We start from the raw sequence: 21,149 nt of genomic DNA on the forward strand, positions 1-21,149 counted from the left end.
TATCCAGATAATAAATTATTCTTTCCCCATATTGTGCACATTCTCCATTGCTGCTAGACTTTACCCATCCCCGTTTTCCCCGTACTACTGCCAACTTTATTTGGTCTTTATTTTTCATTTTTATTACATCCAGTATTATCATTATCTTGTTATATTACAATTGTTGTTAGCACAGTCTCGCGAACATGTCAACCAACATTATGCAACATTCTAGGGACAAATACACCTTCTTCAATCTTAAAACAAAGGATGATTATTTTTTTCTAGACCTGATAAATTACAATGGTAGAGGGAAAGAAACCAACCACATACCCAATGCCAGAGGCTATTATGTGAGCAGTGTATAGGGATGTGATCAAAAACCAGCAAAGCATAAAAACAAACTTAAACCATTGGGGAAAATACTAATCTTCCATTGTTGTTGGAAAAGAAGGGGAGTATACATGTATCCTACAAGAGAAATACTGAGAAACTATTGAAAGGTCATGTCCCTAAGGAAGACAGAACGTTATCACTTGTGTTTGTCAGTGAGAAAGAGGGGTGAAAGGGTCTTGGTAGAGACCAGGTGCTAAATAGATGGGATAGTTTTCTCAGACACTGTACTGTACAGGAGGGGCTTGCATGGACCCACTCATCAGAAAAGCAAGGCCGTTTTATTTGTTACAAGTCAATTCAATGAATGTGCTTTACACAGAACATCAAGCAAATGAAACACAGGTTAAGGTATTTTTCTCACCCAATCAGTCCAAGTGGTACATACATCCACACAGTACAATCCTGTTAAAAGTGTTTATCTACAACTCATTCGGTCAAACCCACTCAGCTATATCTTCCGCCACCCCCCTTATCCCTAAACTTATTTGCCATTTTTGTACTATTTAAAAAAAACTTTTGAAATATTTCAAATAGCTGATCTACAAGCTCACAACATGTAGATGTAAATCGGCTAGTTGAACTATTTTAAATTTATTTTCAAAATAGTAAAAAATGGCAAATAAGTTTAGGGATAAGGGATGAGGGTGGCGCAAGATGGAGCCCTTAGCGTATGCTATATGCTAATTATATTACTTTAAAACAATACAACATGCAGCAAACCTGTGGTGTGTTTCACGCAGGATTATATTGTACAGTTGAAATGGTCCCTATCGGAATTGAAGTCTCTGGCAGTGTTTTTCTGTTACTGTTACACCTCTACAAACTGGGCTGTGGTCTGATTTACAGTAAGGCAAGCCGCCTTTCTGATCCCGGAAACACCATGGGGAGATTTGTGGGAACAGGTCTGTTTAGCTTTGAACAGAAAGGCCATACCCAGCTCTGTGTGGTAAAATAAACCCAGTGTGTTTGTTTATGTATAAAAACTGCCTTCTGTAAAATAAACAATTGTTACTTTCAGAACTGTAAAAAGAAAAACAATTTGTTGGTATGTCTAAGCAACGTATACACCCCTGCACGGTGACAGTTTGTGTAAACATATATTTGATTTCTGCCTGATTGCATCACTCAAAGCTGCTATAAAGTAAAATAAGCAAAAAAGCAATAGGCTGATAATATGTTTCGCTTCCCATGGCAAAGCAAATTTGCATCTTCTGCTTCGCATGCAGTTCACTTTCATGATTTTCATCAGCCATCAACCAATAGCAAAAAGTGTTTAGCTGCTGAGTAAACTTGGCTGTCATTGGGTGCCGCTTTTTTGGTAAGCTCATGTATTAACAACCTAGCCTGGCTCCAGCCACAGCTGCCACACCCATTACAAACAATATGTTCTGGAGATTCAAGCCTGGTGACTCTGTCTACAGCGGTGTTAGACTGCATCGAAAACCTGATGCAGTGGCTGATCGGCCTTCAGCTGTTTAAACTCGATGACGTCAAACAACACTGTACAGTGTACACCACTGTGGTAACTTGCGACCTGGCTATTAAATCGCCCTATGATAAATAGTTTCTTTACGGAAACGACAGGTTTTAGAAACATCATCACCCGACATATTGTACCGTTTGTTTACATGTTAGTAGTGCTCGTTGACTGTGTTTGTTTGGTTAGCAACCGAGTTAGCCACAATGATTGATAACGACGTCATCTGCTTTGCTACTATTTGGATTGGTTGGTGCGAACCAATTGGCTTATAGACTGCCGCTTTGGCAACACCCATCCCAGAAACTTCCAGAACTTTTGGTGAACTCAAGCCAATAGTCCAGGTCAGAATGTCTGTAAACCGTGTAGAGTGGAATATTTTTTACACAATATAAAATAAACATTAATTATGTATTCCATTTGTCAACCTGTGGATATTTAGAACAAAACAATATATTTATAATAGTCAATGACAATATCATAGTATCCTGTTCTTCCAGGGTTAGATAATACTGCTCCAATGGGATGCTGCCGCCGTCATCTACATTTTTGGTTGTGAACATTGTGAGCTTCCGGTCTCCTAAAGGGGCAGGTACCCATGGTTGTGAATAATAACATTGTGAGCTTCCGGTCTCCTAAAGGGAGTCAATTAAACATGAATATCCATCATTTCACACTGTCTTGGACTGAATTGACTACCGGTAACTACAAACCAGCAAACTGATTTTTGTGTGAGTCACATTCTGCACTAGCCAAATTCAGTACAAGATAGGTATTTTTCCTCGCCTTGGAATGGCCATGTGCCTGCATTTGCAATCGTCCATGTGTTAAAGCTAGACTAACCCTCCCAGATCCTCTCTGTGTCTCCAAGTAGGTAGTCAGTTGAAATGGTAGTAGTCTAGTCCTTCTCTCAGCTGTAGAGAGTTGAGGTTCTCTTCCAGTACTCCTTCTGTCATGTCCTGGAGGACAATAACCATAAGGAACAGTATGATGGCAAATATGATCTATAACATTTTACATAATTTTCATCCTTATAACACTATAGGAGAGATGATGAGATAACACTATCATCACATACCCAGCCATTATTTTACTTTATAGCAGAGGAGCTCATTAAGTTATAGTCATTGATTAGCTGCTGCATGTTCCCTAGGGATAATATGGTGCATGTAGCTGACCACTCAGCACAAATGATAAATGTGTGAATTTATTCTGAATGTCTTTCATTCCGGCTAACAGAATAATACCGGGAATCAAACTGGAGCCAGACGTTTGATGGAATGCATTGAAGTCAATGAGAGCTGTGTGGACAAGCAACTGAATAAACACTATGTTTGATGATTGTGAAAAATTGTAAAAAATTGTGAAAAATAACCACCAGTTATGGAAAATAAAATAAAATAAAACATTGGGCCACATCATCTTGAGCGGCGCCTTATCCCAGCCCAGCCCATATGGCCCAATCAGAAACTTACTCTGTGCTGTTTAAAAAATGTCTATAAAGGTATTTAAACAGTGTGCAACTGTGCACACTGACAAGTGACAATCACACCAGAAAGTGTGTGTGTTATGTCTTCTATAATCTTCCTGAACTGATTATCAGACAACAATCATTAAAAACAAAATATATTTATGGACTTCAATGTTTTGGCTCCAATTTGCCTCCCAGTTCGTCAATGGTGTATAGTGTAGACATGCCCTTAACTTCTTCAAGTCATTGCCTGCAATTTTGACTCATGTCAATCCAAACTCACAGACCGCCATTGACGTATTTTGACGCATGTTGGTGTTTCCTGTGTCTGAGTGATCCTAGGATATTCAAGTGTACACCTGGAAATACCATGATATAAAAAAATATATATCTCTGCTCTCTGCATTTTTGGCTAGAATAAGCTACAGTATATTCAACAACTAACTAAAGAATGGAATGTCATGGTGACTGGTGACACGCTTTTTTTCTCCGTCTTTTCAGACACTCTGTCTCAAACGTCATGGATATATATATTCTGTGGGTCCTGAAAGACAAAGAGCTGGCAAGGGCTGATTTATTTATTTACTCTGGCAGTGAATGAATTAAATAGCCCTGTTACTGGTGGAATATAGCTTTATAGAGTTATATTCAGTTAAAGTTTATTGTGTCGACAGAGTTAAAGGAATATGTTAAATATCAGCTACACAATGTTGTCTTGAATCCTGGTAAAATGTTCATGTCACTGATTGGGTCCAGGTGTGTGTGTGTGTGTGTGTGTGTGTGTGTGTGTGTGTGTGTGTGTGTGCGCGTACAAACACGTGTATGATAGAGACATAGAGGGAGAATGATTGAGTCCAGGTTTCCTTGTCCTCTGACTGGGTAATTACTGTCCTCAATTCCCATAATTGACCAATTAGGAGCCCCCGTAGGCGGGGTCACTCTAGATTTGATGTCTGAATCTTGCTGGGTGATAAATATGCAATTAGCCATTTTCTGTGTGTGTGTGTGTGTGTGTGTGTGTGTGTGTGTGTGTGTGTGTGTGTGTGTGTGTGTGTGTGTGTGTGTGTGTGTGTGTGTGTGTATGTGTGTGTGTGTGTGTGTGTGTATGTGTGTGTGTGTGTGTGTGTGTGTGTGTGTGTGTGTGTGTGTGTGTGTGTGTGTGTGTGTGCATGCTTGCGTGCGTGCGTGCGTTGTATGTGCAAAATGCTCTGTGTGTCCAATGAGTAAAATAAAAAAATGCGGCCACTAGTGTAACTTACATAAAACGTTGTGCCAAGGTTTATGTACAATGTCAAGAGTATTGTTGAACAACATAAATGTTTAAAACAAAAGGAAACAAAGGTTGCAGGACAAAAGCCAGCGTTGGTACTAGCATCACAGTGTGGTCAAACATCAGGGTGCTGTCTCTGCCCATTTCCTGCTTGCCGCCTGTGTGTGTGTGTGTGTGTGTGTGTGTGTGTGTGTGTGTGTGTGTGTGTGTGTGTGTGTGTGTGTCTGTCCTGTGCCAGGCACACGCCCTCGATCATTATGTCATTAAATTAGATTACAGACCTGAGGGACATACGGTCAGGAACACATGCGCACAACACACGCGCACAGCACACGCATGTATGCACTATGCACACACGAACACACAACTTACCAGTTTAACGCAGATGATGAAGGGAGGAGAGGCTTTTTTGTAGTGTAGCACTGGGATCTTGGGCTTAGGTCTCTCCTGCAACAAAGGAGGAAAGAGTTATAGGTTGATAGCGAGATGACTGAAAGAGGGAGGGGGAGAGAGAGAAAGAGAGAGAGACACAAAAAGACAGAGTCGACAACACACGCTAGTCAAAGCTTCCAGCAGTACACCTCATACAGTAATTACCCTCACTCCTACAGTAGGGGGTTCACAGGAAAGCCCCACTATAAAATGTTTGGTTGACCATTGTGATATTTAGGCAATTATGAATCATGGTTTTGAAACTACTACCCATGGTTTAAGTGTGAGCTGACAGATGGGCTCATTGTGTTTTTACAAGATGAAGAATCAGGGGCAGTTGTGCATACCCCACACAGGGCCTGATGTTTATATGTGCTCCGCTTGACTGGAATCAGGCTGCCTGCCACTTCTGAAAGCACATTTTGATTTTGAGTAATGTGCACTGCTGGAAAGATGCGATTCTTAAGCCTGAGTTATGCTTAGTTGCATGCGGGTGCCGCGCACCAATAATAGCCGATCTACAAGTTTACAATGTTTTGGTGAGTATAAATCCGCCTTTGGCGTTCTAAGGATGTTGCCAAAATTATCTTTGAACTCCTGATGTTCAGAAAGAGAGAGAGATAACTCAATTTACATATAGACTATCAACAAACTAGTCTGTGATGAAATTTTAATAAAAGAAAGTACATTAAACTGCTTCAAAACCCCCAAGACAGTTTTCACAAAACAAGTTTCCCCTACATCTGACTGCTATACTTACAGAACTGAGCACAGTTGTTCTCACCTTGGAATCCTCATAGGTATAGAAGCCTTTCTGAATCTTGTTCTCAGCTACATCGCAGAAAGCCTTTACCTGGTAGACAAATGACAAATGAAGAACGCATCTTCTCCATGCTATTTTTCCTGCAGGTTTATCTAGTTAGAGAGCATATATTTAAAACCCAATGCCTAGTCATATAATTGGCTACGTGTAGCACGTACCTTCTTCTGATTGGCTGGGCTTAGGCATCGATACAGTTTCCGTCCTTGTTTTCCCGCGTTCCATATGGTGAAGCTCTCCCATTGGTTGAGTACCCTCTCCTGTAGGAAGTCTACGCGTAGTTTCCAAATGGTCTCCCTGGAAGCATAAAGTTATGTTTACAGCCTCTGATAACACATGCAGAGAGATAATACACACCTAAGGCTTAGCATGGACTCTTGTTGTGGTGGTTAAGACTGCACATCGCATCTCTGAATGCATGTGGCCAGCTGTGTGCCTGATTGCTTTGAACGTCAACCCTGCTTTCCTTTGACAGCCTTAGCCTAATATATACTTTGTCGACCATGACAATAATGACAGAATACTCTTTTCAGTCAAAAATGTGTTGCTTTTGTCATGTGTGTTTATGAAGCTTCAGCTCTCCTCCTTCTTTTGTCTGAAAAAGCAAAACAATCTTAACCACTTAAACCCAATGAACTTTGATGACTGGAGTTCCCCAGGGGTCTATACTCCTTTTCTTCCTTTTACAACAGATATAGCGGATAGAAATGGCAGATAAAAATCTAAAAAAAAGAAATACAGAAGTAGATTTACGCAGAATGTGTGCCCCCCTGGCCGAGGGACACTGAGGTTCAAGTGGTTGTATAACCCACAGTAAAAACATAACTGTTCATATCATATGGCCACACACACACACACACACACACACACACACAAACGTACAGTACACAATGTGGTCACAACACAGCTTGTAATCACATGGGCCTATTAGCTGGAGGTCTTGTCCTCTGCTTTTCCGATGTGAGAGTCTCGACTACAAGAACAGGGCCTCCTATGACAAACAAACTCTAAGCCACCACCATCCTAGTGTACGGGTGGTCTCTTCCACTCTGCTCCACCATTCATTCTGCACACAGGCACAGACTCCAGGGTTCATAACAACACATGTAAACTAGACACCACCGTTTACACACACACACACACACACACACACACGCACGCACACGCACGCACGCGCACGCACGCACGCACGCATGCAGGAGCCCCTTGGTCTCATAAAGCATTGCTGATTAAAAGACAAAGCAGAAACAAAACGCATCATATCCTGAAATGCTGACCAAGGAATAACTGTGGTGGCACTCATACAGTACACCCTTGTGTGTATGGACACACAAGCAATGGTGCGCCTGCGCACGCACGCACGCACACACACGCACACGCACACACACACACACACACACACACACACACACACACACACACACACACACACACACACACACACACACACACAGCTACATACGAATGGTGTGTGTGATACGGAGATGACCAGAACGAAGGCAGGGTTGGCTTAGAATAGCCTTCCAGAAATAGCTGGAGGCTGGATAAAAAGGTGAGATGATTGCTGAAGGATGGCATCAACAAGGGCAGATATACGAGCAGGGGACAGATGGAGAGAAGGAAGGAAGGGAAGGAGGGATAACAGGAAAGACAAGATGAGAGGGAGTGAGGTACAAGTACAAGGGCAGGGAAGGAAGGAGAGGTCTATTCGTTTGGTGTATTTAGAGATGCAGGCTTTCCGCTGTGTGTGTGTGTGTGTGTGTGTGTGTGTGTGTGTGTGTGTGTGTGTGTGTGTGTGTGTGTGTGTGTGTGTGTGTGTGTGTGTGTGTGCACGCTCACACACAGACCTGTTGAGGGCGATCCAATAGTAGTAATGTAATGTTAGCTAATTAGGATGGAATATGTAATATTTGCCAGAGATTAGCTGTACACAGACGGACGGACATACAGACACACACAGACACACACACACGGACGGAGTGCAAAACATACTCTCTCCCCATGCCTTCGGCCTGGTGGAGACACCAACCTATAACACTGTTAATTCACAACACAATCCAACTCCTTCCCATTAATGTCCAACAGATGCTGAACGTCCCACAGACAGAAGAAGACAATCTCACTTCCATCTGATGGATGTGGAGAGTGTAGGAGTGTGTATGTGTGGGGGAAAAAGGAGGGAGAGAGAGACGAAAAAGAGTTCAAGGTGGTTGGACTTGCCATGAGAGAGTGTGTGTGTGTGTGTGTGTGTGTGTGTGTGTGTGTGTGTGTGTGTGTGCGTGCACGCCAGGGTAGGCAGACTTACTCCAGCACAGAGTGTGTAGCAGCCTTCTCATGGTAGCGGTAGACCAGCTGGCATTGGTCGACCCTGGCCACGCCCCCTCCCTGACGAAGACTCTGGTAGAAGAATATCAGGTCCTCTGGGACTCCCTGAAAGAGATGATACATAATATCTGTAAATGGTCATGACATCACACATACATACTGTACAGTAATTCATGAATGGATGGAGGATGGATGGATGGATGGATAGATGGATCAATGGATGGATAGATAGGTGAATGGATGGATTCATGGATGGGTAACCACCCATCCATTAATCAATAGATTAATAGATGGATGGATGGATGGATGGATGGGCGGACAAGGTTTGTGTCAAGATGTACTGTAAGATTGTGAAAGGTAAATGAAAAAAAAAGAGACTGCAATGGACAAAGGTACTGTAGAGAGAGAGAGAGAGAGAGAGAGAGAGAGAGAGAGAGAGAGAGCCTGACCTTGCCACCCTCGTCAAAAGGTCCAACCCTCTGGAACCAGTCTCTGGAGCAGAACCATGTTGGCATGACGACCGTGGGCCCGTGGGAAGTGAACACCTAGAGAACACACACACACACACACACACACACACACACACACACACACACACACACACACACACACACACACACACACACACACACACACACACACACACACACACACACACACACACACAGCTCTACAGTCAATGCATACTTTAAAGAACCACTTCATCCATTTTTAACATACCTTCATATATTTTCAGGCTTTTATTTGTGTAAGGTACAAGTAGGTACAGGAAGTTGCCTGCTTCCATGCAGCATATGTGATGCATTTTGTCAAGAAAGAGTCTCAAGCTATTTCTTACATTTAATACGCAGTTATTTGTGAAATGTCTTATTTACAATTTCAATTTCAATTGTAGTTTTCTGTCAAATACGATAATTTGAAGCCACCGGTACAATAATTCATCATTTCCCATCTGGCAACACTGATGCGAACTTTCCAGGAAGAGAAAGGCTGTAGTTTCTATTAGCTTGGAATCCCAAATGATGATGTCACTGGTAGGTTTCTGAAATTCAAACAACACAGCCCTCCTTCGAGACACAGTGAGTAGACAGAAATGAGCATTAGAGAGGATAAATTATATTAAGTTCGGCTGAAAACAATAAAACTGTGTTTCCAAACCAGACGATGACCACTAAATTATCTGTGAAATGTTCTAATGATCACTCTGGGTTTTGCTGTGTAAACACAAGACTTCAGAAAACTGTGGTCATGTGCATAATGTTGCTGTCGGGCGTAAACCTTGTATGTCCAAAGCTATTACTTTTCAGGTCAATAATAATAACCTGTTTTCCATTGGATACAACAAAATTATTATTTAGTCACAAGGTCTTATCAATACATTTCATTGGTTCAATAATACAAACCACATACAGACTTAACCACTTTCACTTTGCCGATCTACAAGCTCACATTGTGTCCCATAACTATTTTTGCTAAATTGAATGTACGAAAATACATAAATCGTTTAAAGTAAGGCGATACAAGGTTTCTGCCTGACAGCAAAGATACATTTGATTAGCCTGCACAACTCTGAACAAGTGGACTTCTAATCCAAGAATGGTGTGGGAGTGTCAGGTCTCTGATAATGAATTCTCCCCTGGAGTGTCTGAGGAGTTTAACCACTTGAACCCCAGCATGCTTCTTCTGGGAGGAACAGTCACCAATGAGACACGTTTGGTGCTTGTAGGTTGGCCATTTAGTCTGTTTCAAGACTAGAGTTAAGTGGTAAAACAAAACTCAAGAGTGTGCCAGAATGTTTCCCAGAATGTGACTCTAGTGCTTTGTGGTCATTTTCTAAACGGGGTGTGTGGTGTCAACATCAAATAGACACGCGCAAAACAGCATGTACTTCCTGAGGCGTGCAACGGAAGGATACACACCTCCTCCATCCTCTCCCTCACACTCTCACATACACACAGACACACAAACGCACGCACACACGCACACGCACACACACACACACACACACACACACACACACACACACACACACACACACACACACACACACACACACACATGCACTCGCACAGTTTCACACTAATGAGTTTGTTTTGACCCGTTTCTCTCGGCCTCAGAGTTAAGGGGAGCTAAACACTCTCTCTTTCTCTCTCTACACGCCCAGCCCTCCAGGCCCTTTGTTCCACTTTTGCTCCACTCTATTTCCCTTTCTCTCGTCCATCCGTCCGTTCCTCTCTCCCTCCGTCTCTTTCTGCATGTGTGTGTGTTGTGTGTGTGTGTGTGTGTGTGTGTGTGTGTGTGTGTGTGTGTGTGTGTGTGTGTTGTTGTTGTAGCAGTAGTAATTTTAATTTGTGTAAATTATGTCAGTTGTTACTCTTGATTGATTTCTTTTAGTCCCCTGGTTAAAGCTGCTATAAGCAATAATATGTCAAAATTTTAATGACTTTGTTTTAAAACAAAAATTGGTATTCAGACAGCCAGTGATGAGTAAAACGCTCCCAAAAAATGTTTAGTTTCTGTAACACATCTAGGGGCCACAATCTGCATTCAAAGATGTTCCTAGAAGATTGGTCGAAGAAAATAAAAAGGTCATTCAAATTTTGACATATTATTGCTTATAGCAGCTTTAAATAAAGGTCCAATAAATAAATAAACGTGTGGGTTTGCATGCGCGCATGACTGTGTGCATCTACTCGTGGTGCAGTGGAATATTACTGCCATGTCATTTGCATCACAGATGAGAGAAAAACATCTGGATTCAACGAGGCCAACAGCTGGACAGAATCTCTGTGTGTGTGTGTGTGTGTGTGTGTGTGTGTGTGTGTGTGTGTGTGTGTGTGTGTGTGTGTGTGTGTGTGCGTGCATGCGTGTGTCCACCTACATCTTCTCCATTCTCTCGTAATATTGCAACACTGTGCCTGCATCAGCTATAGCCAAAAAGCATGACTAGCTGAACTGTTTCTGGGAAGTCAGGGGACAGAACTTAGTGCAGATTACTATATAGAAGTGGACAGAGAACGATAGAGAGAAAGAGGGCAAGAGAAAGGGAGAGCACAAGAGAAACTAGGGCACACGTCTCCACCAGGATAATATAATTTGTGATGTTTGGACAAAATGTGTAGGAGTAATATATGAAAAATCAAACAGATCTGTGTTGAACATGTGACTATGGAGATAGTGTATACTAAGTTGCATGATGTATGGATATAATCTGTGGGAGTAATATAAAGAAATGTGTTTTGCAAAAATCGGCCTAATGGGGGAGCTATAGCAGGCAGATGCGAAAAATGTAGGGCAAAGGTTTTTCCTTGGCCTCTAGGGAGTGCAGTTGTACACAGATCGGTGCAGTTATAGGTAAAAACAGAAATTGGCCTGTTATAGCGCCACCATGAGGCTGATTTGAAAAATGTTTAAGTGGCATTGGAATGTGCGTGCATAAATGCACGGAAATGGCAGCTGTGTTAGGATTTGAGGCATTTTGTTAAAAACGGACCAATCCAAACTATGGAAGGCAATCTTAGCCAATGGGGATGGAATATGGGGAAGCAGACAGATCCGTGTTGATCACATGGCTATAGAGATAGTGTATACCGATTTGTGTGATGTATGGATAAAATGTGTAGAGTAATCTACAGAAATGTGTTTTGCAAAAGTCGGCCTCATGGTGGCGCTATAACAGGCCGTTGTGGAAGAATTGGGGCAGAGGTTAGTCGTTGGCATCCGGGGAGTGTGTGTGCACAGTGTGTCATCGGCCGGGCCAACGGTGGCAGAGATTAGCTGTGCACAGACGGACGGACACATGGACACGGACAGTGTGCAAAACATACTCTCTCCCCATGCCTTCGGCCTGGTGGAGACAATAAAGAAAATGAGTGTGTAAGAGAGAGAGAGAGAGAGAGATAGGGGGGGAGAAAAAGGGAAGGGGAAGATAAATATATAGAGAGAATCTTATGAAGGGTCATGGCGAGGGGGCACTCACATGAAGAATAGAAAGGGGAAAATGAGAGGTGAAAGAAACAGGAAAAAACAACAGAACGGGAGAAAGAGAAAGACAAAAGGGAAGACATGCTGGTGAAGATACGAACCATATCTAATGACCTTCAGCTGAACATTCAGACTGCAGGCCTCCAGACATATCATCTACAGTACACACACACACACACACACACAACACACACAGCAGAGGGAAAATGTTGAAATAGCTGGACAGAGTTAATCAAACTCCGCCTCAGGTAAGCCTACAGTATCCAGGAGAGAGAGAGAGAGAGAAAGAGAAAGAGAGAGAGAGGGGAGGGAGGGAGAGAGAGAGAGAGAGAGAGAGAAAGAGAGAAAGAGAAAGAGAGAGAGAGGGGAGGGAGGGAGAGAGAGAGAGAGAGAGAGAGAGAGAGAGAGAGAAAATGAAAAGAGGAAGAGAAGGAGTAAAGGGGGAAGGAGAGAGAGCCATGTGTGGACTGGTGAGTCAATGATCTCACTCGCGCTCGCCACGAAATTCAATATCATATAAATATCCTGGAATGTCTGCTAAGGAGTTCTGCAGATCTGTGTGTGTGTGTGTGTGTGTGTGTGTGTGTGTGTGTGTGTGTGTGTGTGTTTGGTGCGTGCGTGCGTTGCGTGCGTGTGGCCTTGCGCGCGTGCAAGCGTGCGCGCAGGGCTGGCGGGCGGCCTTGCGCGCGTGCACGTATGCGTCCGAGCATGTGAGTGAGTGTAGTATTAGGAAGTGATAGAGAGATCTACAGGGAGAGACAGAGTGAAAAAATAAAGACAGAGGGAAGAAAATAAAGGTGTATGTGTATGAGAGTGATAGGGAGAGAGAGAGAGAGAGAGAGAGAGAGAGAGAGAGAGAGAGAGAGAGAGAGAGAGAGAGAGAGGAGAGAGAGAGAGAGAGAGACAGAGAGAGACAGAGAGATGGAGAAAGCCGGACAGAAAGCAGGTCTCTTGTGTTGTATCCCATGGCGACATTGTGAGTTGTACAACAGACCCAATGGTACAGTCACATCTACAGATAATCACACATACTTACAATGCTTCTCAGCTGACTGGAACATGACTCATGATGATGAACGTATGCACCCACCCATTATACAGTACACTTTAAATTAACTGGATTTTACTAGTTTACTATCTCACACACATGTGCCTCCCCTATCGTAATTGTCGGGCAGAAACCTTTTGTCTCCATATTTCACTTTTTGATGTCTATTCATGCCTTATTTATCATACTACAGACAAAGTGTGTATTTGGGTTTTTATAAACATTTAGGCTACCAACAAGAGCTTGTGACTAAATAATATCTACATTGGATTCATTGGAACACAGGTTCCCCCCCCCCCCCCCCCCCCCCCCCCCCCCCCCATTTCCTGCAAAGTAATGGCTTTGGACCCGACTCAACACTTTCAGTATGTTGCTACAGTATTCAGCTTTCGTCCTGTCAGACTCAATAAAGTATACTAAACCGTTGGGCAGCTGGAGTTGCCCATTCATTTATTTAGGAAAAAGGTGGCCAACAGTTTTCCACTATCGACTAACCCCAGCAGACTGCTGACATTATGGCCTGCTTCCCTTGCTGCGAGTGTGATATGGCAGTGAGGTCATGAGTGACTGTGCATTCGCTACAGACCAGCCGTGCATTTCCGTGGAAAAACTTTGGCTGCAGGTACGCATCCTGTCTCTGTCTGACCTGGACACTGCCTGGCACACGACCCCTCACACACAAACATACGCATGCACACGCACACACACACAAACATATGCATGCGCACCACGCACACACTACCCGAACACATTGAGTTAATAGTGAAACACACACACACAGTGCATGTTTAGACATGCATACATATACATCTTCGCACACACATTCGTCGCGCGTGCATAGCAAGCACGCATACACATAACAAGCGGTCGGCTGGTTACCTGGGTAACTAGCTGGTCTTGAGTGGTTGAATTGATCCAACGTGTGTAGCGCTCAGTAGATCCCTCTGGATCCCTCCGTACTCTACAGCCAATCAGCTGGCAGGACACACACACACACACACACACACACACACACACACACACACATTAAACTACTCCTAATTTGTCTGGGGAACCATAGAATCCATTTAAGAACCACTTGACTTAGAAAACTTGAATTCTAGCCCATTTCACCCTTTTCACTTCTACCGTGCTCTGCTCTATTCTATGCATACGAGTGAGAAGAGTTCAGAGAAAGGCATCGTGCTGTGCATCACAAACAAGGATTCACTGTGAAGAGAGACACTTCACAGTTGACAGGAGACATAAGGGCCGCTCACACCAAGAACGATGACTATAAAGATAACTATACAGTATCTATATTGTTCATCATTGTCTTTATTTGCTTGTATCTCTGTCTCTTGTCCTCTCTCTCTCTTCTCTGTCTCTTTCGCCCAACATGGTTGAGGCAGACGGCCGCCCGCCCTAAAAGTCTGCCTGATGTTTCTTCTAGTTAAGGGGGAGTTTTTGGTTGCCACTGTTGCAAACATTCTTGCTCAGGGTGGAACAATGTCGGGTCTCTGCTCTACATGTAAAATGTCTTGAGACAAGAAGTTGTTGTGAACTTGTGAACTTGTGTGGGCTTTATAGATATCGTTGTAGTTCTTGTGCTTGCTGTCAACGGCACTTTAGACTTGAAAAGTCCAAAACAGAGAGAGAAGAGGCAGGTTGTTTGTGCAGGGCAGCAAGCCGGCTGTCTCCAGCCTGTCTCCCTCGTCTCCCACACACACAACCTTTCACCCTTGACCCGACCTGGCTGGTCTCAGCAGGCGGCCACACCGGATACACTCTGCATGCCAAACATATCCGCCCTCATGCCCGCCCGCGCACACACGCCTGCCCACGCACGCCCTCACGCACGCACATGTACAAACATGTTTGATTTAGACTAGCGGGTTTGAAGGATAGCGGGAACAACAAAGAGATGAGTGAGAGAATACCACAGTGATTGGTTCAGATGGATGGATGGATGGGGGGGGGGGGCACAGATTAACAGAGGAGAGAGGGAGATGTTACACTTACACAATCTGGATGTAGGAGAGAAGACTCGTACTGCAGAAGCACCCTCTGAGGCAACATCACATCATCCTGAAACACACACAGACACATGCATTTACACTGGCTGCCATATAGCTTCAAACTAATATGACAAACCTTTCCCTCGATTACGATTAATGGACGATAAAGCAAAGAAAGGAAGACCGTCCATCTACAAAGCTCACAACGCGTCCCAATGCAACGTGTTGTGACCTTGTAGATCGGCTGTGCGGGTGCATGGTGAGGGGCTGCTGAATCTGACTACCGGTAATAGCTTTTTTGTCCGTTTTATGATGGTGAGTTTGGTCTACTACTGCTATCATATTTATTATGTGCTCCATGAGTGTCCTGTATACAACTACTGTGTCATATTTCAACAAAGACATTGATACATGCATACAATGTGTATGGACAATGTGCATATGCCATTGCCCACATGTGGGTGCCCACATGAGCACCCACATGTACATTCGCCCACAAGATACTATACATACTGTACAACCATGCACAAACTCACACACTGACAAACCATTATGCTACCATAAATTCTGAGTCCCTTAGCTTGTTAGTCAGATACTCTGACAGACCTGTCAAATAGTCAGTAGGCTGCTGAAGTCACCTGGTGTGTGTGTGTGTGTGTGTGTGTGTGTGTGTGTGTGTGTGTGTGTGTGTGTGTGTGTGTGTGTGACTGTGTGTGTGTGTGTGTGTGTGTGTGTGTGTGTGTGTGTGTGTGTGTGTGTGTGTGTGTGTGTGTGTATATTGGGCAGAACGCTATGCTCTAGTTATTTTTGACATGTTTTATGAAAGACACCTGGGTAGAGAAGTGAAGCACACACACACACACACACACACACACACACACACACACACACACACACACACACTTACCGCGTCCTGAAAGCAAAGGTATCGTCCACAACTCTGATTTATGGCCATGTTTTTAGCATAACCCACTGAAAGACAGAACAGAAAAGAACACAACACAATAGTTCAGTGTGTGTGTGTGTGTGTGTGTGTGTGTGTGTGTGTGTGTGTGTGTGTGTGTGTGTGTGTGTGTGTGCGCGCGCGCGTGCGTGCACATACGGTATATGCACATCTGTGTCTTAGTGCTGTGTTTCTTTCACATAAGACACAGCACACTCCATTTGGCACAAAGGAAAGGGTACAATGGAACGCGCTCAAAGCAGAGATGGTACATCATGGGGTTTATTGTTAAATCCAATAAATAAATCTGAACATCATCAATGCACAGTTCCTTCATTTCTCCACACTCTCTCCAGCTTCTCATTTCAATTCAGCTGGCAGCAATTTCATAATAGCACACAAAAAAAATCTACTTTGGGCGCCAAGGTCCACAACATGCTGCACCAAGCTCTGCGCACTACGGCACTGTAGTTTACCGCAGTTTACTGTAGCTTACCGCAATGTGCAGCACAAGTCATAGGAGATCATGGAAATAATCTGACTCAGAGTTACCATGTCTGGTCTGAAGTGTGTGATCGGTTTAAGGGACACACGTTAGAACACTTTCCTGGGAGTCTTTATGTTGTAATATGTGGTTTTAGATATTTTAGATTTTAGCAGTGAGCCCAGTGTCTCTGATGTGACAGAGACACTGGGCTCACGTCCTTCCTGGACTGTAATTCCCATAATGCTTTGGTGCACTGCTCCTCCTTGTGGATGGGGAGAGTTGGGGAGCGGTGGAAGGGAGTGCAACAACTCCTACAACCAGCAATGTCCGTGCGTACACGAGTATATGACTATTAGTACCAGTAGGGGAGCTGTTTGCCAGAAACAGAGAGAGAGAGTGCTGCCTGTTGCCTGCTAATGAGAGAGAGAGAGAGAGATGAGAGGAGGGGGGGGGGAGTTGCACCACTCAGTTCACACGGGTGTGATTTTTACTAGTTGACTAGTAGTTGCCTAGTTTACTAGTCGACTAGTTGTTTATTTTTTTTTACTAAAGTTTTATCCCACGATTTTGTAACCCAGTTTTCTTTTTTCACCCAGTGCCAATTATCTAATGTAATCCTGGGCGCTACACTTCCTCTGCCAACCTTTCACCTGACAGAGGGGAATTTCCCCGGCTGGACGTAGCGCGTGGAAGGGACACGTTATTCCGACCAGTTCCTTTCCCCTCCATCAGGCGCCCCGGCTGGCCAGGGGGAGGTAGTTTTAGAGACCAGGATTACGGCATGTTTTTGTGAGGGTATCTACCCTAGGGGACACGGGGAGAACATGCAAACTCCACACAGAAAGGCCCTATCGCCAACCCCCGCCTCGGGTATGGGCACTGATGACGCGGAGGAGGGAACACGCCGCCAGTGCCCACAGCGTCCCCAGCGGGAATCGAACCCAGGACCTTCTAGCTGTGAGGCGACAGCACTACCAACTGTGCCACCGTGCCCCTCGACTAGTTGTTTAACTGCCTATTTTGGAAATAAATACTTAAAAACGGTGTACTTTGTTGACTATAACTATAATCTACCTGATCTTGAGGCCTACAAAATGTTTTCTTATCAACTAGTCAACTAGTACCAACAAGGTCGACTAGTGGATTTACTAGTTGACTAGTTGCTTAAAGCCCTAGGTTGTACCATCTTTGTAAAATAATGCATAAATGTACCTGCTTATCCTTTGAATACATTTTGTTAAAAAAAGTATTACATCAATCGATCCAAACTCTATCATTTGTGTGGGTTTGCGTATTGGGTGACTGCATTGCTTGTGTTTAGCAGGATTGGAGGCTGGGAGCATACATTGTGGTATTAGATCACTGACCAAACAGCAGTAGAGTACTGACCTCCTCGAGGCTGAGCAGAGGTATGGCCTGAGATCACCATGGAGATGCTTCTCTCCTCCAGCTTCTCCCGCCAGGCCTCCAACACACGCCTCGAGTCATCCTGAGACGCACGCACGCACAAATAAACACGAATTACACCACACACACACACACACACACACACACCACACACACACACACACACACACACACACACACACACACACACACACACACACACACACACACACACACACACACACACTTACAGTGCTGGCATCGTCATAGACAGACAGTTCCATGGAAGCAGTGAAGTCTTGTTGTACTATAGCCTGCAGACATTCAGTCAGCCAGCAGGATGCATTGTGCACTGGCATGATGATGGACTGTTGACACACAGACATGATAACATTTCAATGCAAAGACAACCAGCCATAAGGACATCTATAAATAAACAATGCTTTTGTGGAATTCTCATTCAGAATGATAAGATAACATTAGAAAACATAAGATTTGATAACAAGACAAACAATGTTGATTTAGTGTAGTGTACATGTAGTGGTGGACACTCAGTAATGTAATACTTGAGTATTTGAGTATATATATATAGGCTATATTTATGGCTTTCACTCCACTACATTTCAAAGACAAAATAATGATACGTAGCTTACGGAGTTAGTTCAGTCAGATACTCGAGGGGCTCATTCAGTGTTATGTAAGACCCACATGTCATTCGCTGACGTGGCAATCAGCTGACCAATTGGGTGGGGTATTTAAGCTCACCTAAGACTGGATTCTTCCTGTGTTCCTTCCTCTGCATATATGCGTTCCTGGTGTTGTAATGCACTGTTTGCTCCCACCGCCACCCCAGCACCACCGGTGGGCTCTGCTATAGAGCGTCGCAGTCCCGCCCCCTTTCATGACGACGAGAGACCCGGAAAAGAATTCCCCGTTCATTTTCCTCATAGACTTTTCAAAAAGTATTTATTTAAAGACGCTTAGGCTGCGGACAAAGCCAACTCGAGTTGTGACAAATCATGACAATAAACACAATGTTTTGGGCCGATCAAATAATTAGAAAGAAGAAAAACACTTTTTGTTTCGTTTTTCGTTTTCGTTAATTATTTGATTGGCCCAAAACATTGTTATTGCAGTTGTTATTGTATATCTATCTCCCTGGGCCCTGCTCCTAATGGTTAATGATGGTTGTATAATTTTTCTCAGCAGGGAGAAAAATGTAGCAGAGCCGGATGCCAAGATAAAATATTATATGCACACTATTTGTTCAATCTATTTGTCTGAAATGCACTTTTTACAACATTTCTTTTTTTAAATATTTTCTATCCCACGATTTTGTAACCCATTTTTCACCCCTGTGTCAATTATCTAATGTGATCCTGGGCTCTACACACCCTCCGCCAACCTGGGGAGAGCAACGAACTTGAACTCATGCTTCCTTCATGCCTGAGTGTCCAAGTTGCTCCTTTACACCTGACAGGGGGGAGTTTCCCTGGTTGGACGTAGCGCGTGGAAGGAACACGTTATTCCAACCAGTTCCTTTCCCCTCCATCAGGCGCCCCGGCTGGCCAGGGGGAGGCATTTTAGAGACCAGGATTAACAACATTTCTGACTAGGAAGGATTCTAGAAATGTAGTGGAGTCAAAAGTACAACATTTGTCTTTGAAATGTAGTAGAGTGAAGACATAAAATAACCACTTAAACTCACAATGGTGATTGATTTAGTTTTTTGGCAAATCTTTGAATCTTTTGGGGGTAAAATGTCCACATTTTAAGTAACACAGCAATACATTGATTAACTTAAATTAATATTTTATTTTATTTTGTAATTTGTAGTTTTGAATACTCATACATATTTTAAAAGCTTGTTATTTTTGAATACTCACCAATTTTATTTTTAAGTACTTCAGTAGTTTCAGGTATAAATTTGACAGAACAACTTTCACCTGTAGTTGAGTAACGTTTGATTAGGAGTTTATCTATAGTATTGTGATGTGCGTGCGTGTGAACACGGACTCATCAATGACGCCACACAGGCACGTGTGGTAAACGAACGGGGACACAGTGATTGCATGCATTGAATTCAGGTGGTGACAGTATAAAAGTGACACTTCGTCGTTGAAGCCCACGTCTTGTGAAGCGGCACTCTGGGTACGGGAGGGGCCGTTCGCAGGTGTTAGTCTTGCGGTGAAGACAGGTAGTGAGTGTGAGGGGGAGGTAGCTGTCATAAGTCATATCAGGAGGGGAGACTACACCTGCGGTCTCCTGTAGTTAGTTAGAGGGGGCTTTAGAGAGTGCGCTGACTGACTCACTTTGCTCCTCCGCAGACCTGTGATCTGAGAAGGACTGGACGTTAACTTGTCCGCACATCACGTCGTCTGACCCCGGGGGAGGGTCTGCCACCACGGCGAGTTAAGTACCCAGATAAAGAGACACTGTGTCGTGTATTGCCTGTTTATGAATTATGCACTACTGATTATTTAAGACTCGAGACATTGTATTTATATAGACCTGCAGTTTATACTTGGTTTTAATGTTGATATAATGTAATTCATACTTATTCTGCATACTATTCTATGTACTTTAAGTTGTCGAGCATTATAAAGGTCGCTCATTTGTACATTGTTGTCTGTGGTGCTTCCAGGGCTGATATTTACCCTACAATTGTTTATTACAGTATATTTTGAATTAAGTACCGGGTTGAGGAATGTGTCCACCCGACCACCACTTCAACTGTTACAGTTCGCATTAATATATAATATTATTCATCAGCAGAACAAATTTATTTTACATCTTGCTCACAATTGTTAGGGATTAAAGGCACCAGTCACGTACCACGTCAACTAGAGCCCTCCCCTCTCGCATCCCTGCACATTGGTCCATGCACAGACGCTTGGCTGGATTAACATGATCTATGTCTTGTCCTCCACCATCAGCACGTTCAGATGAATCGGTGCTCATTTGTCAGTCGCTAAAACACATATACGATACGATAATCATTTGATGGGTGAAATTCATTAGGTGAACTGCAAAGTAGAACGTCAAAATAAGGACCGTGGTTTACATAACCATTTAGGCCATGATATATGGAGCGTAGAACCTTGAAGACGAACTGGTATGTTAATGTTTAATGT

The 21,149-nt window shown here is 43.5% G+C and overlaps 1 protein-coding gene across 2 annotated transcripts; it reads right to left on the minus strand.

Moving 5' to 3' along the window:
* Positions 1 to 631: 631 nt before the first annotated feature.
* b3gntl1 (UDP-GlcNAc:betaGal beta-1,3-N-acetylglucosaminyltransferase-like 1) lies at positions 632 to 21,149 on the minus strand. Of its 2 annotated transcripts, none has more exons than XM_080759506.1 (12): positions 20,851 to 21,149; positions 18,267 to 18,383; positions 18,019 to 18,118; positions 16,107 to 16,171; positions 15,204 to 15,269; positions 14,082 to 14,177; positions 8,620 to 8,715; positions 8,151 to 8,275; positions 6,007 to 6,142; positions 5,810 to 5,878; positions 4,966 to 5,040; positions 632 to 2,811 (listed from the first exon to the last, which is right to left on the minus strand). In XM_080759506.1, the coding sequence occupies exons 1-12, from the start codon at positions 20,974 to 20,976 to the stop codon at positions 2,731 to 2,733; spliced, it is 1,152 nt and encodes a 383-aa protein (XP_080615632.1). In that variant the 5' UTR covers positions 20,977 to 21,149; the 3' UTR covers positions 632 to 2,730. The 2 variants fall into 2 exon arrangements, with proteins under 2 accessions (XP_080615632.1, XP_080615631.1); XM_080759505.1 differs by having other exon boundaries at positions 5,786 to 5,878.

Source organism: Protomyctophum bolini, assembly GCF_963924005.1.
Source record: "Protomyctophum bolini genome assembly, chromosome: 3".
NCBI classification, from domain to species: Eukaryota; Metazoa; Chordata; class Actinopteri; order Myctophiformes; family Myctophidae; genus Protomyctophum; species Protomyctophum bolini.

Bases quoted from the DNA above. Each gene is read 5' to 3' on its own strand.
- b3gntl1 (XM_080759505.1), bottom strand. From the start codon at position 20,976: ATGAGCACCGATTCATCTGAACGTGCTGATGGTGGAGGACAAGACATA. The intron at 6,143-8,150 runs GTAAGTCTGCCT...TTATGCTTCCAG, and splicing joins GCTACACACTCTGTGCTGGA to GGAGACCATTTGGAAACTAC. The intron at 5,879-6,006 runs GTACGTGCTACA...TTTGTCTACCAG, and splicing joins GCCCAGCCAATCAGAAGAAG to GTAAAGGCTTTCTGCGATGT.